At 47.2% G+C, this 25,273-nt stretch overlaps 1 protein-coding gene across 4 annotated transcripts; it reads right to left on the bottom strand.

Moving 5' to 3' along the window:
- Positions 1–850: 850 nt before the first annotated feature.
- Positions 851–25,273, bottom strand: LOC146189669 (uncharacterized). Of its 4 annotated transcripts, XM_084604436.1 has the most exons (8): positions 25,047–25,273; positions 12,182–12,273; positions 10,759–10,900; positions 8,882–8,965; positions 7,595–7,714; positions 6,463–6,593; positions 4,356–5,797; positions 851–1,432 (listed from the first exon to the last, which is right to left on the bottom strand). In XM_084604436.1, exons 3-8 carry the CDS (start codon positions 10,891–10,893, stop codon positions 1,104–1,106), a joined length of 2,241 nt encoding a protein of 746 aa, XP_084460562.1. In that variant the 5' UTR covers positions 10,894–10,900; positions 12,182–12,273; positions 25,047–25,273; the 3' UTR covers positions 851–1,103. The 4 variants fall into 4 exon arrangements, with proteins under 4 accessions (XP_084460562.1, XP_084460561.1, XP_084460563.1 ...); XM_084604435.1 differs by lacking the exon at positions 12,182–12,273 and having other exon boundaries at positions 25,047–25,272; XM_084604437.1 differs by lacking the exons at positions 7,595–7,714; positions 12,182–12,273.

Genomic DNA, 25,273 nt, shown 5'->3' with positions numbered 1-25,273 from the left:
GTTCCAAGTACGAGACCAGGGAATAAGAAATAGCAGCCGGGAACAAACATCTATAACACATGAGTAGTGGCATTAGATCGTGCTTATGGAGGCAAAAGTTTACTGTCTGCTTTTATGTGTCATGGGACATAGGCGGATAATCAGAAGAGGTTGTATCTTTTCACCTACGAGGCCTTTCGTGCATTCCAATGACATCTCTATGCAGTAGTAATTAAAATTTCATCAACAAAAATTTTGAGAGCACTATAGAATCTACACTGCAGGGATGTGAAAGCGTGAGCATCACGTTTACTCTCATTATCATTATCAACTAAATATACCATTGCCATCGCTACTGTTATCATTGTAATTATTACTAATTGCAGTGTCATTGTCATCGCTACTATCATCTTCATGGTAGACAAGGAGAATTATGATCTGCGTTTCGTGATCCGAGGGACGGAGGCTCGTTCTCGGTAGAGACAGGATTTTTATTTCTCAGATGATATCAGGATGATAGACAGCTAATTTTCCTCATACATTCGTTATTATAGTAAGTGACGCATCAGCGCACAGATCCGAAGCACAGATTCCGCGCGCATTTGCGCACAACTCGCGCACGGGGTTAGCAACGACAGTTGCTAGCTATGGACGTAGCATCTGTACTACTGCGCTGAACCGTAAACAGAAACGGTTCCTTTTCAAAATTGGCCAAAGGGCGCTGCCATATTGGAGAGTGGGTTGTGCTCATAACGCAGGAAAAAGCTGAGGATTCTCCCCCCAGACCTGCTTCACAGCCCAGTCAAACCGGTTTCTCCGAGGGTCGTGAAAAGGTCTATACAGAACAAACCAGAGACACCGAGAGAGAGAGTAAATTCCTGACCTTATATCATCTGAGATTTTTATTTAGGTAACAGCAGAATAATTCGCAGCGGATTGTGTGTCTTGGTTACTGCAAACGTGGGTATTATCAGACTATAGCTTTTACATTTTACATAGCGCACGATTGCCTCATCGGAACCGGTCAGCGCATGCGCACTGGCAGCACGTGGTACACGGTAAGCTGGAATATTGCGCGCTGTGCCAAACGTCTTTATTTGCCGCTGGTCGCTGCGACCTCTTCACTAAGCCTCGTTTACAGAGGCGGACATTTCACGCACCAGCAGCTGCCTAGCCCTGGTGATGCTGCGCTGTCCCGTAAGCATGTTGCCCCCGTCTTCGGTGCCCAAGCAGTCTAGCAGTTCGCGCAGCTCGCGCATGGCCTCGCTTGGCGGGGCCACACCCAGGCGGCCGTTGGAGGCGGCTCTGCTTTCGCTGTCCGTGGCCGCGACGGTAATGTGCGGGTTGTCCTCCATGTATCCCGTCTCGGCCAGGGCTTCGCTGCTGCCGCTCGCGTCGGCCGTGTTGTATGTGGACGACTCGGTGCCCGTCTCTGAGGTCTCGCCCACTCGCGCTGAAAGTAGAAGGGGGGGGGGGGGGGGGGTAAATGGAACATTGACGAAAACTTGTATACTTGTTGCCATTTGATCGGAAAGAACGTGCTCTGACCAGAGGTCTCAAAGGTATATAATATACCAATACCAATGGATACCAAACCGTCCACCAACATGCTGCAAAATAATGGGGGAACGTAATAAGCCCAATAAGCCGTTCTGGGGCTAATTGCTGATCTTCGCATGCATTTTCCTATTGTAATCATCATCAGCCTGATGATACCCACTGCAGAACGAAAGCCTCTCCTATATACCTCCAATTAACCCGATCATGTGCTAGCTGCATCCACTTGACCCCTGCGAACTTCTTAACCTCATACTCCCACCTAACTTTCTGCCGCCCCCTGCTACGCTTTGCTTCCCTTGAAATCCAGTTTGTTAACCTTAGCGACCATCGGTTATCCTCTCTTCGCACTATATGTCCTGCCCATGGCCATTTCTTCTCGATTTCTACCTTCCATGACTAATCACTAGTCCCTTAATTTGTGCGTCTTTACACACAAGCGTACACACACACACGCACGCCTTTCGAGCAGCTACCGATGTGCGGCCCCTTTAACCCTTCTTTCTCCCCGCTCGTTCCGGGATAACCTGTCCCATCGCGGTGGAGGCGCATGCCGTCGCCTCTCTGTCTTCCTCGCCGGATCGTCTTCTGTGCGGGTGCTCCTGCTGCCGGCTCCCGACCACGACACTCCTGATCTTCGGACATGAATAAACCCCTATGTTTATACACGACCCGCCTGGAGTCAGTTCGTGTGCCCCTCGGGCAGAGGATCCGCCCCCCCCCCCCCCCACACACACACACATATCGCGTTGTAATTTCCGATGTGTTATTATAGTGTCTTAAGTGCCACCAGAGATATCGTCGATTAAAAACGGTCTCCGCAGCTTTGCACTATATTCGTTATGCGATTATTTATTTTTAATGTGTTCTTCAGAAAATCCAGCGTCGGCGTTGTAAACAAAAACAAAATCATGGGCATGGCTCTGGTAGGTGAAAGTTAGCAGATCAGGTGAAAAATCCGTGCTCTGATTGGTCATCGGATTGTGTGACGTCATGAGACCGTTTAGACATCGCAAAATTGGCAGGTACTAACTCGAGTTGCGCCTTTGATATGGGAGTTTGAGGGATAAGAATGCAGGCCTTCCAGGACTCTTGGATCTCGAGTCAGACACGCTGCCCCTGGTCCACGTGGGCACTTACGTCTGTGCGATTTGCTTAAAGGGCCACTGTCACCCTCCGGTCGACTTTTTTTCCCCGGTGACTGTGGGACTTCGCCCCACTAACTAATAACGCAATTACAGCCACCGCAATCTACGGATTCTGTAAGGTTTCTCTCCTTCCGTTCCCTTGCAAATATTTTTCACTCTCCTGCTCGCGGAGGCTAGCCTCCGCGAGCCGAATTCCCCTTCCTCCTACGCGTTTGGTGGGAAGTGGGGCGTGGCACTCTGCGTGCGCGAAAGCGAAACGAGCGAGGGAGCGCGCCTCGCCGCATTCATTGCATTCAGTTCCGCCGTGGCGAGGGAAAAGCGTGCAGCGAGCGGTCGTGTACGCCCATCCTTCGTCCGTCAGTCAGTGAAACAAACCAATGGATGTTTTTCGCTACTCCGACGTCAGCCTAGCGGCTCGTAGAGAACGGGGAAGCTGGTTTCCCGAAGGGGAGGATGAGAGAGCTTTGATTTGTATTTTTGCTGCTTTGCGGAGCGCATATCGCTGTAGCATTTTGCACAGACTATCTCCGGTAGCTTATCGAAGCACTGGGCTTCTTTGCTTAAAAAGTCATACCCTGTACAGTGGCCCTTTAAAGGCACAGAACACTGGAATATAGACATGAAAGTTTTTTCAACGCAATACAAAAGCTGTCTAAAATGGTCGATTCCATAGCGCTTTTGATGGAAACGCTGTAAAACGTTTTACCAAGAATTTTTCGATCAGTGCATGCGCCCGTTCTAACGTAGCCCAATGCAAGAAACCATGGTGGTCACCAAAAAAGACGTACTGAAAACAAATAAATTTCACTGGCCAGACAGTAATTAGGGATTTTAGCGCAGAGTAGCGTCCTTTTCGGTTTTCACACTCAAGGCTGTCACGGCGAAATAACGTACGTCTCGTCGACGAAAGATTTAGAGAGCAATATGATCGCTTCATCCACGGAATGCAAAACACTGTGGCCCCATCTAATGACCAAAGATGAAAGTATGCCTTTCGCGATACGATGAAAGGGTGGTTTTAATTTCAGGATGCACTGACTCAAAATATAATAAAATATGAGAGGCACTCCTAGAAGGAAAAAAAATAATGTGCACTTACGAAAATCAGTGATATCTTGCTGAGATGTAGTCACGTATAGGGTACTATAATGAAATTAATAGGGTTTCTCCGCAAGATAGCGCTTAAATTGTTTTTTTGCGATTTTCAATGGCAAATTAAAATGTAAAGCCTCTTTTCTTTGATACTGCAATACTCGATCTGTACTATACGAGGCAAGGTCTTTTCATTTCCACCATAATCGCATGACATAATTTGACCGGTGTTCTGTCCCTTTAAGCAACCCTAGGGTTGCTTGAGATCCTTCGGTCTTTTACATAATGTGGTATCCTACAACTGCGTGATAATGAGTTTTCGAAGCATCTAATGCCAGCCTGCATCCGAAATGGCGCTACGCACTCGCGTATATTTACGGAACTGGGGCAGCCAAATCGAACAGACCTTTAAAGCGCAAAACTAGTGCACGGTACTCCGGACGCGCGATGCCGGAAAGCTAACACACGGACGGCTATTTCTGCGTTTCGTTCACCGGTTCCGTCGCTGGATTTTACCGACAAGGCGCTTTCCATGCTCAGTGTAAGGCGTCGCGACATGCGTCATCACTCCTCGCTTACCCAAGTCGCTGGACCATTGGTACCGCCTGAGGTCTTCCTCCGAAATGCTGGAATAGTAGCTCTCCTCTTCATCGTCCATGTCAGCAAACCTCGTGCTGGGTGGCATGAAAATTGTGCGGGGTGATGGCTGCGGAGACGGGGGGCCGGAAGAACCCCGAACCTCCTGGTAGATGTGTAGGGACGAGTCGTCCGCCGAGTCCTTGCTCATTTTCCTGGTGTACGACGACTCGGGATCCGAAAGTCTTCTGTCCGGAGGACCGCTGCCGCTGCAACCAGGGGGACTCGAGAACGTTCTGACTAGCGGTAAAGTACTGTTGCCTTCGATTATTTCAGCGTATTCCGAGCCGGGTGCTTGCATCTGTCTCGGACTGTTGCTTCCATTGTGGTCAGCGTGCGCCTCGGGCCGTTGCAGCGAGGACGGTAGGAAATGGTCTTCGTAGACCTCTGCGTATTCCCGGTTCGCAATCATCGCGTCGATCTGGTCGTTTCTCAGACTCGTGCTGTGGTTGTCTGCGCGATGTTCACCACCGGTTTTCGGCATCAGTTGTGGTGGCATGTGGCCTTCGTAGACCTCTGCGTATTCCTGGTTAGACATCATGGCAACGTCGCCTCTAGGCATCGGACTGGGTTGGGGCCTCGATGAGAAATCGGGAACGAAGGTTTCCCGACTCTCCGAATCCTGCCTCTTTCGCGCCGGCTCCCCTGGTAAGTCTGTCCTCAGCTCCCCAGCGGTCTGGTAAGTAGGGTTCAGGTCGAGGATCGCGGTGATGCGATGTTCGTCGACACGGTTCGATGACGACGAGTCCAGCCTGCTTCGCACCTTCGGTGTCGCATCGACCCTTAACTTCGCGGATCCTGTGGAACCTTGTTTCTGGTGTGACGAATTCTTCGAACTGCAGCCGCTTTGTTTCGGTGCCAGCTCCGTTGCTGGAACGGAACCGATTGAATCTTCCTTCTGATGCGACGCTGTTTTCGTCTCTCGAGAGGCCAGGTTTGAGTCCGGTGTTTGAGAAGGACTGGAGTCGTGCTTCCGACTTGTCGCATTTTTGCTGCCGCTCTTCGAAGACTTAACGCGGTTCCGGTGGAAGCCTGGAAGACGACCCTTGTGAACCATTAAGCCGAAGCTGAACGAGCGGGCCCTTCGCAGCATTCCGTACGCTTTGTCCTTTTTCGTGTGCGCACAGGGACTACCCTTGCTGAAAGCGTTTACTTTTTCTGTTGGTGGCACTGCTTCGCTGTCGTGGGCCGTCTGGTTGGCCTCCGATATCTGCTGGTATACGGCGCCCTCGCTCGAAGGCCGCCGACCGGAGCTCTCTCCGTTTAGGGCTACGTTTTCGAAGCTGACATTCTCGTAGATGATGAGGCTGGACGTCTTGTGACTGCGTTCGGCGCTCCTCGAACGTTGTCCTTCGCTTTTGTTGGTCGACGGGGAGTTGCACATACTGCGAAAGTACAGCGAAGAATCACTGATGAACGCAGTTGCGTCAGGGCCATGCAGTTACGGTGATGGTGTTACTTATAGAGCCGATTAAACAAGGCAAAACGCTCTACTATGTGCGATCGCTTGATATTTGCGATTTAGTGGGCACTGCTGCAGTAATTTCGCCCATGCAATCCCGGCTGAAAACTATGTGTGTTTTATCTTATTCAGCTAGTATAGTGTTTTGAATACACTTGCGCGAGGGCGCATATTAGTCATATCTAAAGGGTGGCTGATATGAGCTGCCAGCGTTATACTCTTGATCTGCTGTGGAAAAAAAATCCGTAGTTTATACGTAGGAACCGTCAATAAAAGAGAACATACAACTGCTCTGTTCTACTTTAAACGGATAGAATGACAATAATGCGTCCGTGAATGTGGTCGTTGTGATATCGGCAAAATTCACTCCGCGGTACTGAGGCGCTGCAAACCAAGTCCTGGGATGGGTTGTGCCGTTATTTGCATTCAAGAAATAATGTCTGTTTTTGATAGAAATTCACAAATACGATGCGCACGGGGCGTGGCGGCGCTCCTTAAGTGCTGGTACGCAGGCTGGCCCAGCGGGTTAGTGGGTTTGCGAACGGTGAACGTGCTCATCTCGATGTTATATCAGAAGCGTGCACTCACTCTCCTCGCTGCATCTGCACGAGCGTGGGTGCGTTGTCCTGCACCTTGAATGGCCACGATACTTCGCTGATCTGGATGGCCGCCTGCAGCGCCGCCACCCACACCTGCCGCGTCTGCCAGTCGTCCGCCGCCTGCGTCAGTACGTAGTCGCTGCGCAGTACGTATGCTGTGCAGGGAAGTGCAAGGGGAGAACAGTACGCCGCGACTCGGCGAACCCTTTACCGTTCCTTTGAGGTGATGTGCTGGATTCTAAAACGATTACTTTGTTTTCATCTGCAGTCTTTTACCGACTGATAAATGCCGTGGACTGACTGGCTTGTTGGAGACAAGCAGACAGCTTTAACTGAATATGCTGCTAATGGCTTTCTGACATTGTGTACGCTTAGCAGAAAATGTGCGCAAACAGTACCGCAGCAAGAGCTTTAATATTTCACTGTATCATTGGTATCATTAAAGAAATAAAGACACCAAGTGACATTTTTCTTCTTGTTAGTGATGCGTAAGACAGTCCTATGTCGATCCGCACGCAGTTTTCGCCTACGACCGCTAAATAATTTATAATTTAATTTCCTTTTCTCGCCAGTTTCGGTTTCAGCAGCCGAGATGGCTGTGACGTCACAATCAAGTCTTGACGCGCGGCACGGAAAGCAGCGATATGAACGCCGATTCTACACTTATAAGTTCTTGAGGTAGGCTGGCTTTATCACTGTAGCGAAATCAAACGACACAGGAAGGATTATATCGCTATTTTTTCATCCCTCACGTGACCAAGACGACTTTGACGCCATTGCCATCACTCGGCTGTTGAAGCAGAAACCGAAACAGGTGAGAAACGAAATTAGATTATAAATTATTCAGGAGTCTTAGCAAAATATCACGTGATGATCCGTGCTCAGTAATGCCTTAGGCATCATTATAAAGTATAAAACACGAAACCAAAAATTAGGTCTCTGCAGCACTTTAAAAGGGTTTGTCTTTCTTTTTGAAAGCGCTAATATTATTCCTGAGTGCGCGCGCGTTTCGGTTGAAACTTATTCGGTTTGTGCTTAAGGGCTTCATGCAAGCTGTTCAGGCTTTTCAGCACACTTCTCAGCAGGCGCCGAATACGCGTAGTGCGTGTAGCTGAACTTACGAGGTGTATGACGTCTGAGCGGGTGATGACCTCAATGGCATAGGTGTTCTTGGAGCCGTGCGATGGCCGCACAGCTTGCACCAGGCCGAAGTCTACCAGGCCCTTGCAGGTGCCGAGGTTCTGCATAGTTAGTGTTCTTCGATATAGGCGCTTGAGATATGCGCCGTAACATTTGAGACCGGGTCATTTAAGAGAGCGTGGGAGACCTATGCTGAACGCCATTCTTTTACGCGAAAAAGGTGAAAGAAATACATTGGTCATATATAGTACTGTTCAAATGAAACGAACCATTCCAAAAGAGGCCATTAATCCGTCCTTGATGTCAGCGCACGTTAAAGATCCCCAGGTGGTCGAAATTACTCCGTAGCCCTCCACTACAACTCATCTTTCTCTCTTTCCACTTTCACTCCACCTTCCTCCCTTCCCCTACGGCGCTGTTGCGGTGTCCACAGCAAACAAGTGAGACAGTTACCGCGCCTTTCCCTTCCTATAAATAAATAAATCCGTCCTTGATTTAAATCTTCGTTCACGCGCACTGTGCTCTCCTTGTCGTTTGACGCCAACGCGCAGCAAAGTGTCCTCTATCAGCTCTCTACCCAATCTCAGTGGGAGGCCGCGCTGCTCAGCTCCGACCCGGAGGTTCAACTCCGAGTCACGGAGCGGGCTGAAGAGGTCGCTGAACGACATCGTCGGTCAGCCACCTGGCGTCCGGCCTAGAAGAGGAGCCCACCGCGGGGACGGAAACTTCAACCCACCCCGCGCCTACGACCTCTTCTTTAAATAAAGTTTACCTCCTCCTCCTTCTCTATCGGCTTCTGTATCTGTATCTGACTTGGAGACCCTCCCGCAACCGTTCGCGTAGTGTGGTATCATGCATTGCCCTCACAATACAAGAAGCTCGGACGCTACGTACAACACTGTGCACTCGGACTCCTCATCATCTCCCTCACTGGCTAGCGTCCCAAACCCGATTCGACAGACCTGCCCTATCAAGAACGTCATTAACGGGTCGAGCGAGACCTCCCAGTTACCAGCACCCGACCACCTACAACCTACACAAGGGCCTAATGTTAAGAAGTTTGTTTTGTACCCTTGCTATCCACCAGCGTACTGCCAACAATGCGCCCATTTGAAATGCTGATTTTGCAGACAGCCCTGAATCTACCCGAACGTAAAAACTTACAAGCGCGAAATCGCACCAGATACTGTGGGAGCCGTATAGTTCTAATTGTCGCCACAGGCACTTTGCAGCGAGCAGCGCTGTTGTGACGTTTTTCCATGACTCACGTTGTAGTTGGACTGCGACTTGAAGTACAGCAGCGACCGGCCGTCCAGTACGAACCAGTACTTGCGCCAAAACCACTTGAGGTTCTGCAGAAGGAGAGGACACAAAACAAGCACGTACGCGTTATGCCCCGACACTCCGATAATTATCCGCATTTCTCACGTCATATACTTTCTGCAGAATAGTTAACTGGACTGTCTTGTCATATCAATTATTTTTTTGGAATGGGGCCCTTATTCCGCTTTTGCGTCGTTTCCAGAAGTGACGTTTTCTCCCTGACCTCAAGTCATCTCATTAGTGGAAACACCGGAACCGGATGTCAGTTAGGCTGCCACCACTTCCGGTTATGTTATGCAACACACGTGCTCAAAACTCATCTTCATATTTGGTAAGATGCGATGGGGAGGTGAGGATAGGCACTCCTTCACACATCGTTCATCGCTCGTAGGGCGTTCTGCAGCGACCTCTATCGGTTGAGGCACGTTTCCCGGGTCTGAGGGGTCATTGGCGTAATACGAAAGAGAGACGAGAAGAGGATTGCGCTATCTGCATGCATCGCTAGCGTTACTCGCGCTTATGCTTTTAGGAGAGCCCCGAGTGGCGCGCTGCAAACTGAGCCTTCTCCACCGTAAATAGCTAGCGCTGAACCTCCGGCTACGCAAGCGTTGAAACCGGCACAGTTTTTTGTGTGCTTGTGTCAAGCAGAGTGCCGAATTCCTAAGTACGACGAATCATACTTTCGAAATTTTCAAATCGTGCGTAAGACACTGTGTAAGTTGATGGGGCCGGCACTCGATCCGAGTCCATTAAAAGCTTTTTGAAAAAAGAATTAACCTTGCCTATACTGCGATTAGGCTTGCGATTTTGAACTGTATACTTCTGCTGAAGTAGGGCGCGATATTTCCTCCTTTGTTGGAGAATGTGTATGCCACTTTGATCCGAGAAGGTTAGGTCTGAAGTGTTCACCTGCACTGCTTGTGATATAGCACAGTATGAGGAAAACCGAAGGTGGCATATGACAGCCTTTCTTTTGGCACGCACCGGCTGGCAGTCCGAGCATGCTGGTCTGCTTCGCTGCTTTGGACTTTGGTTGCCAGCGTTGCCCTGTAGAGTAACGTTCTCAGTTGCGGTAAAAGTGTTGTCTAAGTAAATACGCAAGCGCACTTGAATTAGTTTGTCACTAACACGTTGTTTTCGCGGCTTTCAGACGCGATCCTGCTGTCACTTCTCATTTCTCTGCCCTGGCGGCAAGTGCCCGCAACCGTTAACTGGAGTTCGGGGCTCCCTCTCGCCCAACTGCGCAGACTTATGCCACCTACCGATTCTGTAAATGGTAGTACGTGCTGGCATGGATATGGACAGCTGAACGGTATACTGTATTCAGCAGATAGGGATAATGCGTTATCACACAGCCGCACCAGTAGAGCAAGCAATAGAGGCGCCGAGTTTTGAATGCTGGGGGGGAGCTCTTTTTTTCATTCGACCATTTTTATGTATCAGAGAGCCACAAGTTAAATCTTCACTTTGAGACTGAACCACCATGGCCTGGTCCCGCTCCCAGCTATCCATATACACACATATTTGACCTGTCAAATATGACCTGTAAAATGTGCAGCTATAGGCCACGTGTCTTTCTTCTGATACACCACTGTGCAAACACAATATCTGCTTCTCGGGCCAATATCAAGCACCGAACTGCGCCGAGATGCAATCTCGATCCATGCACTTGACAGAACCGAACATAACACGCGAAATACCGCTCCCCCTGCTGTACCTCGTGACCGAGTCCTTCGCCACCTGCGTCGGAGAGACGCCTGCGTTAGAGTGCCTAGCATTGTTGGTGGTGGCACTTAATGCATCTATATAAATATGCTCTCACCAGCTTGGCCGTCCTCTTACGCAGGTATCCTTCCATCTTGGGTGGCCCCGAGCAGGACTTCCGGAACTGCACTCGTGCACGGAAGCTCTGCGAACCCCGCATCTGGACGCCGTCCTCCGCCTCGCTGGCCGCCATCTTACAACTGCGATGGCCAAAGAACGAATATGGGGTGGGGGGCAATTTGCGTCACGCACAGCCGCCTGAAGACCCAGTTCTTTGTTCCATTTAGGTTTAGCACAGTCGTATCACTGGACTGAAAACCAGAGCCTGTTACTAGTTCTAACAAGAACGGCAGTTGTGCCAAGCTTAGTATGGATGGCTTACCCACTTGGTCCCATTAATGGACCGGAATCATCGTGTAAGTTGGTGGGTTAATTTAACCATCTTACCGGCTCCCACTCCGAAGTGCACTCTAGATGGTATGCAAGGTCTACCAGCACCCATGGCGTCACGTTCGAGGGCCGCTCGCTAGCGCTTTGTGCTTTGCGGACATCGGGGATAAAAATAAGGTGCTCTGATGTTCTTAACTGAGAGTCGGGTAGGGACCGGGGTAGGGATAGGGGCGGTCTTCCCTAATCAGAGACAGCTGTACGATATTGTGTGCAGCTAAAAAATGGGAATAGTCTGAGGTTCTAACGCGTAGCAGAATTCTGCTTCTCATATTTGTCTTCCGCTCACAAGAAATGAGTGAGACTGCAATAAAAGAAAAACAACTAATCTGAAAATATAGAAACATACGTCAGAAAATTACGTCTAACAACTTTCCCACAAAATGTCCAATATTTCTGGGTATTGTTGCGCCTGAGCGGCAATTTTAACGGGGCGTTTGGCAGATTGTGTTTTCCACAAAGTCACAGTAAACAATCTTCCTTGCCACGAGTTATCTTCAGCCTGTGTTTCGGGAATTTATGGCAGTCTACGCCTTCCCTAGCAGAAAGAGAAGCAGACAAACGGAGCAATGAGTGTCGTTCATTATTAAAACTGCGCGAATAAAACAAGGACCGAGCGAAACACACAGTAACTGTTTTATTTGCGAAGTTTTAATAATGAATGATTCACACCAACTAGCCCGCCAGAAGACACTTCTTAGTGAGTGTCGACCCTACAAGAATTGTGCTCATGCCGTGCACTCGTCTCGCGACCAATACGTGAGTCCGGGGACATTTTCCGACCAAAGGAAGGATATAGTGACCTGTTCCCACAGGTTCGGATACCACCTCCGAGGAGCGGCTGTCGAAAACAAATCCGCGCCAAGGCGGCTGTAGTAAATTTAGAAGGCATTCCAGGCCACTAAATGTCAGCATTTTATACAAACGTGAAATGCCCAGGTACTAAAGGAACAAAAATTACTTCTTTTTTAGCTGTGAAAAATTGTAGTCAAGCAGAGGATCTGAGTATTACAGGTTGCCTGGAGGCAGCTTACGATGATTCCTTTGTTGGCTCTTCTTTACGTGTCCATGATCAGTGGTTAACCTTCCGATCAACCAGTCATACACTGCAAGGACAGCTTGCTCTCTGCGCAGTGAAAGAAAATAAAGCTCAAATAACAGTAGGTAACGTTATCATTATTCATTTTAAAAGGAAATTACAAAGAATGCGTCACCGAAAAAAAAGCATAGCTAGCATTAGTCAGCCATCTCAGAAACTTAAAACGGAAACTAGATCTGCAAGAAACATGTTTCTTTCCACTACGTTAACACATTTTATAGCGCATGAGCTGCAGGTTTGGCATTACTTTTCAAAACCCGATATCACTATCACTAAGATAAAGATAAGCGAGTGCATTACTGAGGATGACCGCGATATAGCAAATTTCTTCAATTCACAGTTTTAATCTGTTTCGTTTTTGTTTTTTTCGCGCCGAACTGTTTCGTGCGCGTCGCCTCGGCCTAGGCAATGTCTGACTTCAGGATCACAGAACGTAGGATCCTGAAATTGCTGCTTAACATTGACATAAAAGAGTCTGTAGATCCCGGCAATATTTTCAATGCATTCCTCAGAGGCTGTACAGTCCAAATGTCCCCACTTCTATAGATGCATCTATACCGATTTGCTTCAGACTGCTACCCGGACTGCAGAGTGGCTGAGTACAAGGGCTATTCCCGCCCCTAAAGCTGCAGATGAACTATACTTGTATCAAACTACATGGCCAATATCGTTCACGAGTGTTGTTGCACATTTTTAAAACGTATAACCAATTAAATAGCTGTCTGGAAGATAATCTCTCACTGAACTCGTATCAACATGGATTTCGCAAAAATTTCTCGATCGTTGCACTCAAATTCTCGAAATAATTAGCCATTTCGCCACCGGAATCAACCTTAGGCTGCAATATTTTCGCTGATTTTTTCAAAGGCTTTCGATCGAGTGCCACATTAAAAACTAATTAGCAATACAAAATCTCATGGTATTAGTCCCACTGTAGCATCCTGAATAATGACGTACTTGACTAATGTAGCCAATGTGGCTACAAAGGAAAATTCCATTCTGGTCATTTAGAAGTATGCCACAGGGGTATGTTTTGGGTCCTGCATTTTTTCTAGCATATGTCAATGGCATTTGTACTTGCGTATCTCCTGGAGTAAGCATAAGATGTTCGCAGATGACCTTGTCACATACACTACTGTACGTTAGCATTATGATCAATTAGGACTTAATTCATCACCTAATTGATCATAATGATAACTTTCCATTGATCACCACCCCGCCGGTGTGGCGCAGTGGTTACGGCGCTCGACTACTGTTCCCAAGGACGCCGGATCGAATCCCGGCCTCGGCGGCAGCTTTTCGATGGAGGCGAAAAGCAAGGCACCCGTGTGCTGTACGATGTCAGTGCACGTTAAAGAACCCCAGGTGGTCGAAATTTCTGGAGTCCTCCACTACGGCATCTCTCATAGCCTGAGTCGCTTTGGGACGTTAAACCCCACAAACCAAACCAAACCAATTCATCACCAGTTAATATCGCTCACTGGTGTGGCGAATGGAAAACGGATTTAACTGCTATGAAAACAGCATGTATGAGTAAAACCCGAGAAAGGGAACCTCTTTCTATCACGTACAATATCAAGGGATTTTTTTATAATCAATCAATCAATCTTTATTTAATGTGTGCAGGAACAACCATGTGGTCTTCGTGCTGCAGCACAAAAAAAAAAAAATGACAATGCACACACAAGTTTTACACACACAGATAGAGCACAAAAGAGGAAACAAATAACACATGAAATGAAACTGAGACCAAAAGTGTCACGGAAAGAAAGAAATCAATGAGTAGCCTGTCTTATATACACAGTCAGAAAATTGTAGAGCACATCACGAAAAAAAAAAAAATCAATAGACAGAGAAAAACAAATAACTGACATTGATTATAGTAATATAAATATACATAAAATAAACAACCATTCCAGGCGCAACAAGTGCGTGGTACTTAAAACACAGGCTAGAAATACGGGGAAATACAATAAAGAAATAGAACTGACCGCAGGCCAGTAAGATTCAAAAATAACGTTTAAAGTTAAAATATAAATAACAAACGGATAAAAAGCTGTACAATATACTTTAAACAGCACTGAACAGGAGAAAAAGCAAAACGTGAAGTAAATTAAATACAATGCTTAGGCTAGAAAGTGGAAGTTATGTGCGATAAATACAGTTTAGAATGCAAAGCTACGAACGTCCAATATAAATGAAGAGAGTGAGATTTGGAAGATGTCAAGGTGAAGACAAAAAGTGTTAAATAACATCTGCATTCTGTCAAGAGGGGAATGGGAATGAAGAAACGGAGAAACTTGAAACGAATAATAATAATAATAATAATAATAATAATAATAATAATAATAATAATAATAATAATAATAATAATAATAATAATAATAATAATAATAATAATAATAATAATAATAATAATAATAATAATAATGTTTATGTACGCCCATTGCTTAGTTAAGATGAGGGAGCACAGCAGAAGTTTTCGTAATGACAATGACAACTTGACAAGGCCGCAGGCCCCAATACAATAGCAATGGACAGCTTCATACTGGCAGTGCAAAAGATATACAGTCATAACAAATACACAGTAAAATTGATATAAATTTGCAGTAGACAACGTGACGTTCTTCACAAAGTTAGGAAAATGGTTCCAAAAAGAAACTAACGCGACGCTAGTGCAGATCTCTAGCATAGGAAAATAACACACACCTCTAAATAATAAAAAAAAAAAGGCTTTCTAAGCTATTTATACGTGATTTGAGTTTAATATGTTTATATCTAGACCATTTAATGTTCGTGGCAGTATGTTCTGCAATGTTTGGAGACTATATATTGTTCTGTATGTGTGTACCTTCCATCGTTCATTTTTGCGTGTAGTGTACGTTCTTATGTTCACTTTCAGTTCAGCTATTGACTGCAGAAATCTAGAGTTATTTATGAATGCTTTCTACAGACTCGATAATCGTAAGCTTTAGTAACTGGCAGTATATTGTATTTTGAAAGAGATCACGATATTGTAATACTGCGTTTATTAAGGTAGCTCAGATGGATTGCTCTGATCAGAAGGATCTTGCAGCGGAGCGCTCGACGTACTCCTTCGTCTTCGTCGGACCAGCACACTGGTGCATGTCGGTGGCTGAAGCGTTGAAGATTAGCACGGTACAGTTTCCCCCCTGGTAGAAAAAAAGGCATCCTGGCGACTTATGGTGCGAAAGCACTTCTGGTGCTTTTCGCACCGTAAGTCATCATAAAGCATCATAAAGCACCATAAAGCACCATAAACAGCAGTTGGGCAGAAAATAAACTCGATGGGGTGCAAAACGTCTTGATGATTACACGGGCCCAGCTAGACGCTGAGGGATGAATGTGCTGTGAGGAGGCGGTGCTGAGCGAAAAATCGGAAAGCGGAGAGGTCACCTTGCGAAGTCGACGGCAGAGCGCTTCACAGACGACGGAGACGGCTGCGCCCCTATCTCCAAGAGCAAGAACAGTGGTGCGTTCTACAAATATTTTGACGACATTAGCGGGACGAGACGGAGGACTTGAGGAATTCGAAACAAGCGCAGTTCTTGCCCCGGGAACTGCGACTGTTGGTTTCCCTCAACGGTGCCGGTATATAGGACGTCGCAGTATCGGATAATGTGATCGGCTAGTGGCATAGGTTTGGAGATCTTGTGATACAAAGTGAGCACCGGCGTATAGTTGTCTGCGAGCCGGTGGCTCGATATCGTACCGGTAGGATCGCATGTCAGGCTGAGAAGCTTGAAGTCGCTGGCGGCAAAGGTGTGCAACATGGTCCGGCCGACCACAGGCGTAGCAAATCGGACGGCTGTCGGCAGTACGCCAAGTGCTCGCAGGGTATGGGCGGAACTTTGAGGGAGGGGCTGGGAACGAAGGCTCAGCCTGTGAGAGCGAATGGAAGGCAGGGACGGGCACGTAGGGACCAGCTGTGGGTGAGAGTAGCGGCCTAGCCGTTACTTGGGCGTACTTGAGAGGTGCCGTCACAGGCATGCGTAATTGTTGTTGTTGTTCTCCTCCAATCCTCTAATTTGACGGCACATACTATCCACACAGGGGGATCGGCCAAGAATTTGGGTGCAGAGATATTAGATTTTGAGATGGATTATTACATCTCAAAAAAAAAAAAAGAAATGATTGCTAGGGAATATAAAAGGAATGTAATTCGTTCTCTCAACGGTAGGGTGCCACAACTTCTTTCTCCTCACAGCTGGTTGTCTCTCAGCAAGTTAAACGACGAGTATTGCTGAGAGGTGCCTCTGAACGCAGCCCTTAAAGTAACATACATTCATTCAAGGCAGGAAATGATTACGGTGAAGGTTGTTTCATAGTGTCAACGTTGCCATACCGTCACCGCCTGGCTGTATTCACAGCTGGTTTTGCGGATATAAAGAATCTAAAACATCACATAATGCAACCTAAAAGGGAACATACCCCAGGAAAGATGTTCATTTGAATTGTATTTTAATGTTGAGAAGTGAAAAAAAATTGCAGTGAGGGAATTCGAACAAGTTTTTTTGAGTGCTAAGATACGCAGTATTAATTCATTGCGCCACAGAAGCGACGGAAATGGCGGGATTTAAATGCGTTCTTATTCGCTTCGACAATGTTTCTGCTATTTGTCGCCAGGTGACGCTGCTCAGAGGACCCTACTAGAGTCACTGGACCTATACTAGGGAGCCTCGATGCAAAAGCCCTTTGTATCCCTACATACCGTTGAGAGAATGGAATCACGCCACAGGCGGCAGCACAAGGTTGGACGGCAAGACACCAGTGACGTGGTCTTGCACGACACGGAGTATGGTAGGGGCCAAAGACATGCAGAACAACTTCAGGAACAAGGCGGCCAGAGTCTTAAAAATGGGGAATGAGTGACAGCTGGCGTGCGACCTCTTCACGAATGAAGGCTTTATCTGTTGAATTAGCAGACTGTATTCAGAAGTTGTAGAACCACACAGAGCCAATGCGAATAGGGCCTCGTCGCACACAGCGGAGCGCCGCGTGCTTGCGGAGCTCGTCGTAGCTCTGGCAAAGCTTGACGACTGCGCTGTTTTTTCTAGCAGCATCCGAAAGGTGTCTTCAGCAACGCCCTTGAGGATGTTATGTATCTTATCTGCTTCCGGCATGACCGGGTTAACGCGCTTACAGATGTCAACGGTGTCCTCATTGTAACTTGTAAAGGTCTCGTTGGCGCGCAGAGGACGATCACATAAACCTTGTTCGGCACGAAGCTAGCACTATGCCGGGCGGCCGAACACTTCCGCAAAATTCTTCTTGAATTCAGACCAAGATGGCAGGTCAGCCTCATGGTTGCGAAATCAGAGGTTCGTCACGTCCTTCAGATAGAATGTGATGTTACTGAGCTTGTAAGAGTCATCTTGTAAGAGCTTGTAAGAGTTGTAGCTGTTGTAGGCAGTAGCCACACGCAGTGGATAGGCTTGGGTGGTTAGCTTGGCTGCGCTGCTGCGTGCTCGCGCGACGCTCGCTGCGGCTTGCACGTGACTCGTGCTTGTGTCAGTGTTCGCCTGGAATAAATCTGTCCTGGCATCTCAACAGTAGCTGCTTGCTCACCGGAATGTTCAACTTGTGGCATCCCAGAGACTGTGGACCATGCTTCCTTGAAGCGTTTAGACAAGAGGCCTCTGTCGGAGGAACTGCTGCTGGGCGCTTGGCAGGGCAAGGGGAACGGCGTCCAGGCAGTGCGCGCTCTTTGCCGTTATTTGAGCGCCAGCGGACTTGATTCACTTTTGTAAAGCAAGCTGCTGTGTCTGTATATATATTTCATATGCCTTCTCCCACATCGTCACCCATCATGACCTTCTTTCTTCTCTCCTTCCCTTTCCCCAGTGCAGAGTAGCAGGCCAGATTTGAATTATTCGGGCCAACCTCTCTGCCTTTTCCGTTCAATAAATCCATCTATCTATCTACTCTTTCATATGATGACAGCCAGTCGTCGACATCTTAGTTGGCCGTGCCACTGAAGAGGCAAAGGTCGCGCTGCCGTAAGACGCCAGAACAAATGACCGTGGGTCGAATGGCCGGCAGTGTCGAGCTGGTCTCGTCTTGCATGGCGGACGCAGAGGGCAGTGTAAGGCTTCGAAGTTCCAGTGTGGATGGGGATCGTATCCAGCACACCCACCAACTGTAATACCGCGTTTATTAAATTAGCTCAAATGGATTGCCCTGATCAAGAGGATCTTGCAGCGGAGCGCTCGGCGTGCTTCGTCTTCGTCGCAACAACACATCGGCACATGTCGGTGGCTGAAGCAATGACGATTAGCACGGTATAAAGTACGAAAATAACGTGAGACATTTTCAGTAATTCCAAGTTGGCGTCGTTATTGAAAGTGTTGCTTGCTATCTTCCCGACCACGAGTCATCTGATTGGTGGAAACACGGGAACATGATGTTGTCACCTTTTCCGATTCCGTGGTGGCAACACCCGGTTCCGGCGTTTCGACCTATCGGATGACTCGAGGTCACGTGAGATAGCGACGCACCCATGAACGCACCGATAACAATGCAAACTCGGAATACGGGCCCAGATTTTTACATGTTTTCTTCAGTTGTTGGACCCTAACCTAAGCTGCAGTAAAGTCGCGATATAGCTATATATTAGTGTTGTAGTATTCAATGGCAGAAAAGAGTGATGACAGTCCCACTACCTGCGCAAGTTTATTTGTAACGAAATCTACATTCACATTTCATGAAAGATTTGCATTAAAGATTACACCTGACGTTTTTGAATGCAGGCACGATTTCATTAGGCATGATCTGCATCGATATTGTTTTGGTTATCATCCTGCTCTTGTTTGTTGTTATGTTAATTTTAAGCATGTTCATTCGCGACCATTCATCTAACCCAGCAAGTGTTGAATTTGCACTATCAATGAGTTCATCTGCTAACCATGCAGTTAAAAATATACATTGGTATTGTCGGCGTATATAATAAATTTGGACTCCAAAGTAATTAACATCACGAAGGCGAACACAGCCAAAAATTCGGGTGGAACATTTACGAGTAATTTAAAATGAAACATTCACATCAATAACACGAGCGCAAAAGCTCGCAGACAATTAGGGTTTCCGTGTAAAAAAACTTTCATCGGTCCCACTAACTTCAAGCTTACCCCGTATAAACCCCTTGTGTGACCGATCCTGGAATATGGCATATCTCACTGATAAATTATAAAAAGAAAACACAACTCACGGCTCTTCGTTTCATCTACTCGAACTCAAAATACTCGAGGCATGATAGCATTAGGGACACGCACATTCTAGCAGGCATTTCATCACTGTCTAACAGTCGTCGTGTTTCCTGTATCACATAAATAAAACCACATTTCTATAACCACCTTATCATCACTCGCGCAGCACTAGCCACGAGAAATGTATCACACTGTTTGCATATCTATTTTTCCCGTTGCGCGGGCATCAAAGAGTGGAATAGGTTGCCGCGGGAATGCATCACTATGGACACAACTCAGCTGTTCAAAAACGTTGCGAGTCTGCTAAATCAATGAAGCCAATAATTAGTAAACCTCTTAATTTTTGTTTGTTTGTAGGAAAGTTTAGCAGTGTATTGTTCCTGTAATTGCCTAATGTATTCCTCATATTAATTTATTGTCAGCTATTATTGTGACTGTGCATGTTACGTTGCGTCACCAAACACTGTCTGCTTGAAGAAAACTGTATTGGATTTAGACAGCGTAATAATTATCGATACCTACGCGAGCATTATTGTTAATGATCCTGTTGTCCATGTACACAAAACACTAACAACACTGGCAGTGCGCAGTCATATACGAACGTCAATACGCGTACAGTGTTCGGCAGCGGTGGCATCGTTTCACGCGTTCGCTGAACCAGAAAGAGCAGTTTCGGATGGCCAACCTTTGTACGAGGAGGATCACATTGAATTTGTCCCTCCATCCGCTACCAGGCGTGCATCACTTTTGGCGACATTACACGCACAAAGAGAGCTGACGGACACGTCATTCGGTGCGTTCGCTTCAGTGTTCGCCGCGACTGTGCACCGCAGTTTAGCCTTCCGGCGGGAAGCGGTGGGCGCGTTCGGTGGCCCGACGCCGGCGGGCGCACTCGGACGAATTTCTTGCACACGGAAGTGCAATGGCTTCGGCGCGCGGTCGTTCAGTACAAGGTAGCCGCATCGGATCCAATCAAATTTAGATGAAGGCGAAATCTAATAACGCCCGTGTACTGAGCGGTGTCAAAGCGTGTCAAAGAACATGCTGCAACTAAAACGCAGACCTCCACTACGTCAACTCATTCTCACTACCTGTCTTTTTGCATTCCTTTATTCGTCTCTTCCCTCACCGTTTGATTGAGGTATCTGACCTCCCTCTGTTCAAACGACCCAACATGCGCCATCGTGTCCATGCCTCGTTCAACCTCCGAAAATAGTGAGCTCAACATTTTCACATGTCGCATTAACAGTTCTCCGCGGAAACAAAAATGAGGGGAACACTTAACCGCTGATTACGTGGGACAGGCCGATATCACAATGCATATATGAATGCAGTTTCTACCTCCTATATCGGTGGCAGTAAAATTTTCAATCAATCAATCAATCAATCAATCAATCAATCAATCAATCAATCAATCAATCAATAAATAAATAAATAAATCGATCGATCGATCAATCCACGGGTAGTCCCAATTCCGCCAAAAGAGGCGTCGGCACGTGTTTCATTCAAGTTTCTCCTCTGGTTTATAGGAACTCTGTGGACGAATCGAAAGTCGTACTATTACAATAGGTTGTGACTCTTTTACTCCTTTTGAAATTTTGCCAAATTTCAGTGCTGTCTACTAAATAATTTATTTTAACATTTTGTGCATGGATCCCAACTAGCCCGCGAGCTAGGGATCCAGATGCTTGTTGCAATGTTCCTTGTGTTGGTTTTGTTGGGTTTGAAATAAAATAAAAAAAAAGTTTATTGCTAAATGAAAAAAAAAAAAAAAAAGTTGGCTCGTATCAATAGTCGACAGCTTCCTGATTAAAAAAAAAACGTCATTGCACGGAAAATGCAGCATTTATACTGCATAGAAACCATCAAAAGGAACAAAATGCAGGCGGCATCAGTGTCAACAGATTCCAAAAGTGTTTTTTCGTGGTGCACATCTCTGAGGTTAGGCTACAGCGCAATTCCCTTCAGACCAGTGATCGCGGAGTCATATGTGGTGTAGGCGTGACGTTAACAATCGAGGGGGCGGAAAGGGTTTAAAGGTGAATGTCTCAGCCATGAACATCTTTAGAGGCGCTGAACAGTTTTATGCAGTTGTACCAGTGTCTATGAAAAACTTATTGCTGGAATTATTGAAACAACACGAAAGGCATACAGGAAGCGCCTCACACCAGCTTTTAACGGCTGATTTTAAAAATAATATGTTCTAGCAATTGGAAGTACAGTGTCAATGACAACAATCCTTGCACGATTAATGCAAACTGTGTGTAGGAAACGGAAAACTCATTTTCCATCCTCTCAACCACCTCTTCGTACCCATGTATTAAATTTTGCTTTTTGCCCCCTTCCTTTCTGATATTTCAATACTGCCGCGGTGAGAGCTCTTGGCAACAGGTGTTGTCTCTTCCGTGTGTTTTATTCTTAGTATATTTATTGCACATAACACCTACTCTCCTTCCTCCTTTCGTCCTCAGTCGAAACGTTAAAAAAAAACAATAAATGGAGTAGAATTGAGCCCACTCTTAATGAATCTGACACTCACGCAGTTTGCGGTCACTGTATGGCAAGTTCATACAAGTGGACTGGCACTATAGCAGCCAAAAATGCAGCCACGCAAAGGAAGCGTCTATTTAGCCTGTTTTGCCCTGACGAGTCGCTTTAGAGACGCGGTAATACCGGGAGCTATTGAGAAGCTCATAGCATCTTCCTCGACATAGTTACAAGGTTGCATTTCAGAGGGGAAGTTACCACAGTGAATGCATGCGCAGAACGTGTCGCCATTATATGAAACACTCGCGCTGCGCGCTGGGCTTTAAATAAAGCGAAAGCTCACCACAGCTTTAGGTTCTATTATAGCCAGCAAGTATAGCCACATAGACCTACAAACCATTGGGAACTGGCACATCTCCCACAAAAACCGTCAGCTACAGTCCGATTCCAGACTTCACTGATTGGCGCACACTAATAGACCACTGTGTACAAAGCTGACGCGGACTGCCGTCTGCGCGCAGCAGTTGCAGGCGGAAACAGTGCAGACGGCGGATGAGATCCGACTCGAAAACAAGTCATACCTAGATATTCAAGTTCTTAAATTGTTGTCATTGGTTGATCACCGGCCGAGTGCAATAGCTGCACCTTCAACACTCCACCTGCCTCGAGTTCATTACGTTTCTTCTCGTCTGCTTCCACTCCAGCTTTTTCCTTCAAGCACACACGCACGCTGCGAATGACCTTGCAGTTAGCCAGGGAGCTTTCGATCTGTAGCTGACTGCATAGTGTCGTCTTGTTTATAGTTTATTTTGGGAGTCTACCCTTCCGAAGGTTGGAATTACGATAGCTGAAGCTACGCAACGCGAAGGGCGTCTGTTGTTATTGTGGCTGTAGGAAGAAGGAAAAGAACTGAAGTAGAACGGCAGTTTGGGCGAGTTAGTTATGCATATTGTTTGTATAAACCAGCGCGAAGACACGGGACGGAGCAAAAGAAAAAGACACACACGGCGTGTTTGTCTTTTTCTAATTATACAAACAAGAAGGGCTCTGTAGCTGAGTCACCTCCGCTGCCTGATTCATTTATACGAAAGGAAAGGCGCGGTAACTGTCTCATTTGTTTTCTGTGGACACCGCAACCGCGCCGTAAGGGAAGGGAGGAAGGTGGGAGTGAAAGCGGAAAGAGAGAAAGAGGAGCCGTAGTGAAGGGCTCCGAAGTAATTTCGACCACCTGGGGATCTTTAACGTGCGCTGACATCGCACAGCACACGACGCCTCTTCGTTTCGCCTCCATCGAAACGCAGCCGCCGAGGTCGGGTTCGAACCCGGGTACTCCGGCACAGTAGTCGGGCGTCTTACCACTGCACCACCCCGGCGGGGCAGACAGAAGAGAAAATAGAGAAGAAAGAAAAGGAAGAGGGAGAGAAAGACGCGCTCCGCAACAACAGCCGTCGTCCACCACCGAAGCGGTGGTGGGTGCAATGACGGCCTACAACAGATAAAAACTCGGTGGCAGGCGTGGGAGCCGCTCCTTCTCTGTTGAGAAGCGCAAGTTTTTCGATAGCGGGGACGAATTTACGACGCCTCCTCTCGCCTGTAAGCTTTAACCGAATGCCGTGTTTGTGGAATATCGTTCCAGAAGTACAGCTTCCGTTCACTGAATGTCCTGGGGACAGCGATATATAGGACGACGTGCATTGTCCATGGCATGTGCGGGGGCTGAGATCATGGGCTCACCTCGATCTACCTCCGAACCAGCGCTACAGTCCTCATGCACACAGCTCGTGTCGGCTCGTGAGCGCTAAGGTCTGAGCACGTTTCTCTCGTTTGCGAGCACGTTACCCAAGACGCATGGAGAGACATTTTTTATGCCTCCGAGGTGAGCCTAGGGTAGGTTAATTGCCAACTTTTCCTGTACTGTGAGCAAAACCATGTGTCCAACAAGACGATGCCCTTCGACACCCCCCCCCCCCCCCCCCTCTCCTTTCCTTTCCGTCACTTCGTCACTGCAGCGATCGTTTTCCTGCAACTGCAGGCGCAGAGCATGGCACACATTGAAAATATGTAAGTTTATTGCGTCAGTACCCGCACTCACCAGCTGTATTGACTGGCTTACGTAACAAGGCGCTTGCAATTTTCACTTGGTATGGCGTAAAAGGAGTCTGACCGCATAAGCATGCAAGCTTCCTCATAGTTCTGCCGTGACTTCGGGTCGTCGGCCTGCCAGCTCAGAATTCGCCCCTCACCTGGTTCGTCGCCAGCCTAGAGCTTCTATCCCCTACCGCCAAAAACATCTTGGCGGATATATCAGACTGGACAGAGAGGTAGAACTCGTATGGACACTTTCCTGCTCAGGGAAGCGAGGCAATTCTGCTCATCAACACGCTCGAGGAAATGGAGAGATTAATAACATATAGCGCCCTTACACAACACTTCAAACTCTCTAGGAGAGTATACCCACCACCCCACAAAGTGCACTAACAAGAAAATGAAAAGAAGACAACAAAAAAGAAAGAAGTGATACATGTCTCCGAATTTCATTCTTCACGAGGGTTGGCAAAACCTTCTTTATCGAAGCGTTGGCGAGCAGTCTGACGCTCTCCTTGTTTTAGTCGGTGCTTCAAAACCTACCTTTCTTCCTAACGTAGATGTGTAAAAATCTACAAGGCGCTGTTTAAACTCGTGTATTAAAAAAATAAAGGAGTTCGCATTTCTTTTTTACCTTTTCCAGATTGATATAAAGGGGGAGGTTCAAACTGACATAGCTAACTTTCGGCGTAACGCTCACCGCCCACGGCCTCGTTACAGTGAGACATATTCTTGAACTCGTTCACCTCCCATGTAATAAGGACGCAATATGCATACACGTATTTGTCCAATATTCAGAACCTACTGGGTTTGTTCCTTAGCCATGCTGGTGGCTCACCAGTACTTAAAATCTCTTGCAAGTGAGAGGTCCTCATTTCTCCGACAGATACGACTTCCCAAGATGCCCACTTGAAGGCCAGCTTCGAAGCCGTACTATCGGCCTCCCTATACTTTGATCAAAGGTTGCACGCAGGTGCGAGAAGCACGCCTAATCATACTCACTACTTTTGTTCGGTCTATCGCATGTCGGTATCCTTCGCAAGCGGCGCCTCGTTCACGTGATCCAGGGAAAACAAAGTGAAGCCGTTGACTACGCTATTTTGACGCGCACACGCCAACGCTGGCTCATTTCGGCAAACAGCATTCGATGCCAACTAGACTTGCACACCCCGCCGCTGCGCAGTCAGCGGACGGAACAAAAGTTTTCGGGCGGACGCGCGCAGGGGTTG

The sequence above is a fragment of the Amblyomma maculatum genome, chromosome 5 (genome assembly GCF_055883805.1).
Source record: "Amblyomma maculatum isolate TAMU_Amacu chromosome 5, ASM5588380v1, whole genome shotgun sequence".
Lineage (NCBI taxonomy): Eukaryota > Metazoa > Arthropoda > Arachnida > Ixodida > Ixodidae > Amblyomma > Amblyomma maculatum.
Note: the sequence above shows the minus strand (reverse complement) of the source record. Positions and strands in the feature narration are given on the sequence as shown.

Bases quoted from the DNA above. Each gene is read 5' to 3' on its own strand.
- LOC146189669 (XM_084604436.1), bottom strand. From the start codon at position 10,893: ATGGCGGCCAGCGAGGCGGAGGACGGCGTCCAGATGCGGGGTTCGCAG. The intron at 8,966-10,758 runs GTGAGAGCATAT...CTCCTTCTGCAG, and splicing joins GTAAGAGGACGGCCAAGCTG to AACCTCAAGTGGTTTTGGCG. The intron at 5,798-6,462 runs GTGAGTGCACGC...GTACTTTCGCAG, and splicing joins GTGCAGATGCAGCGAGGAGA to TATGTGCAACTCCCCGTCGA.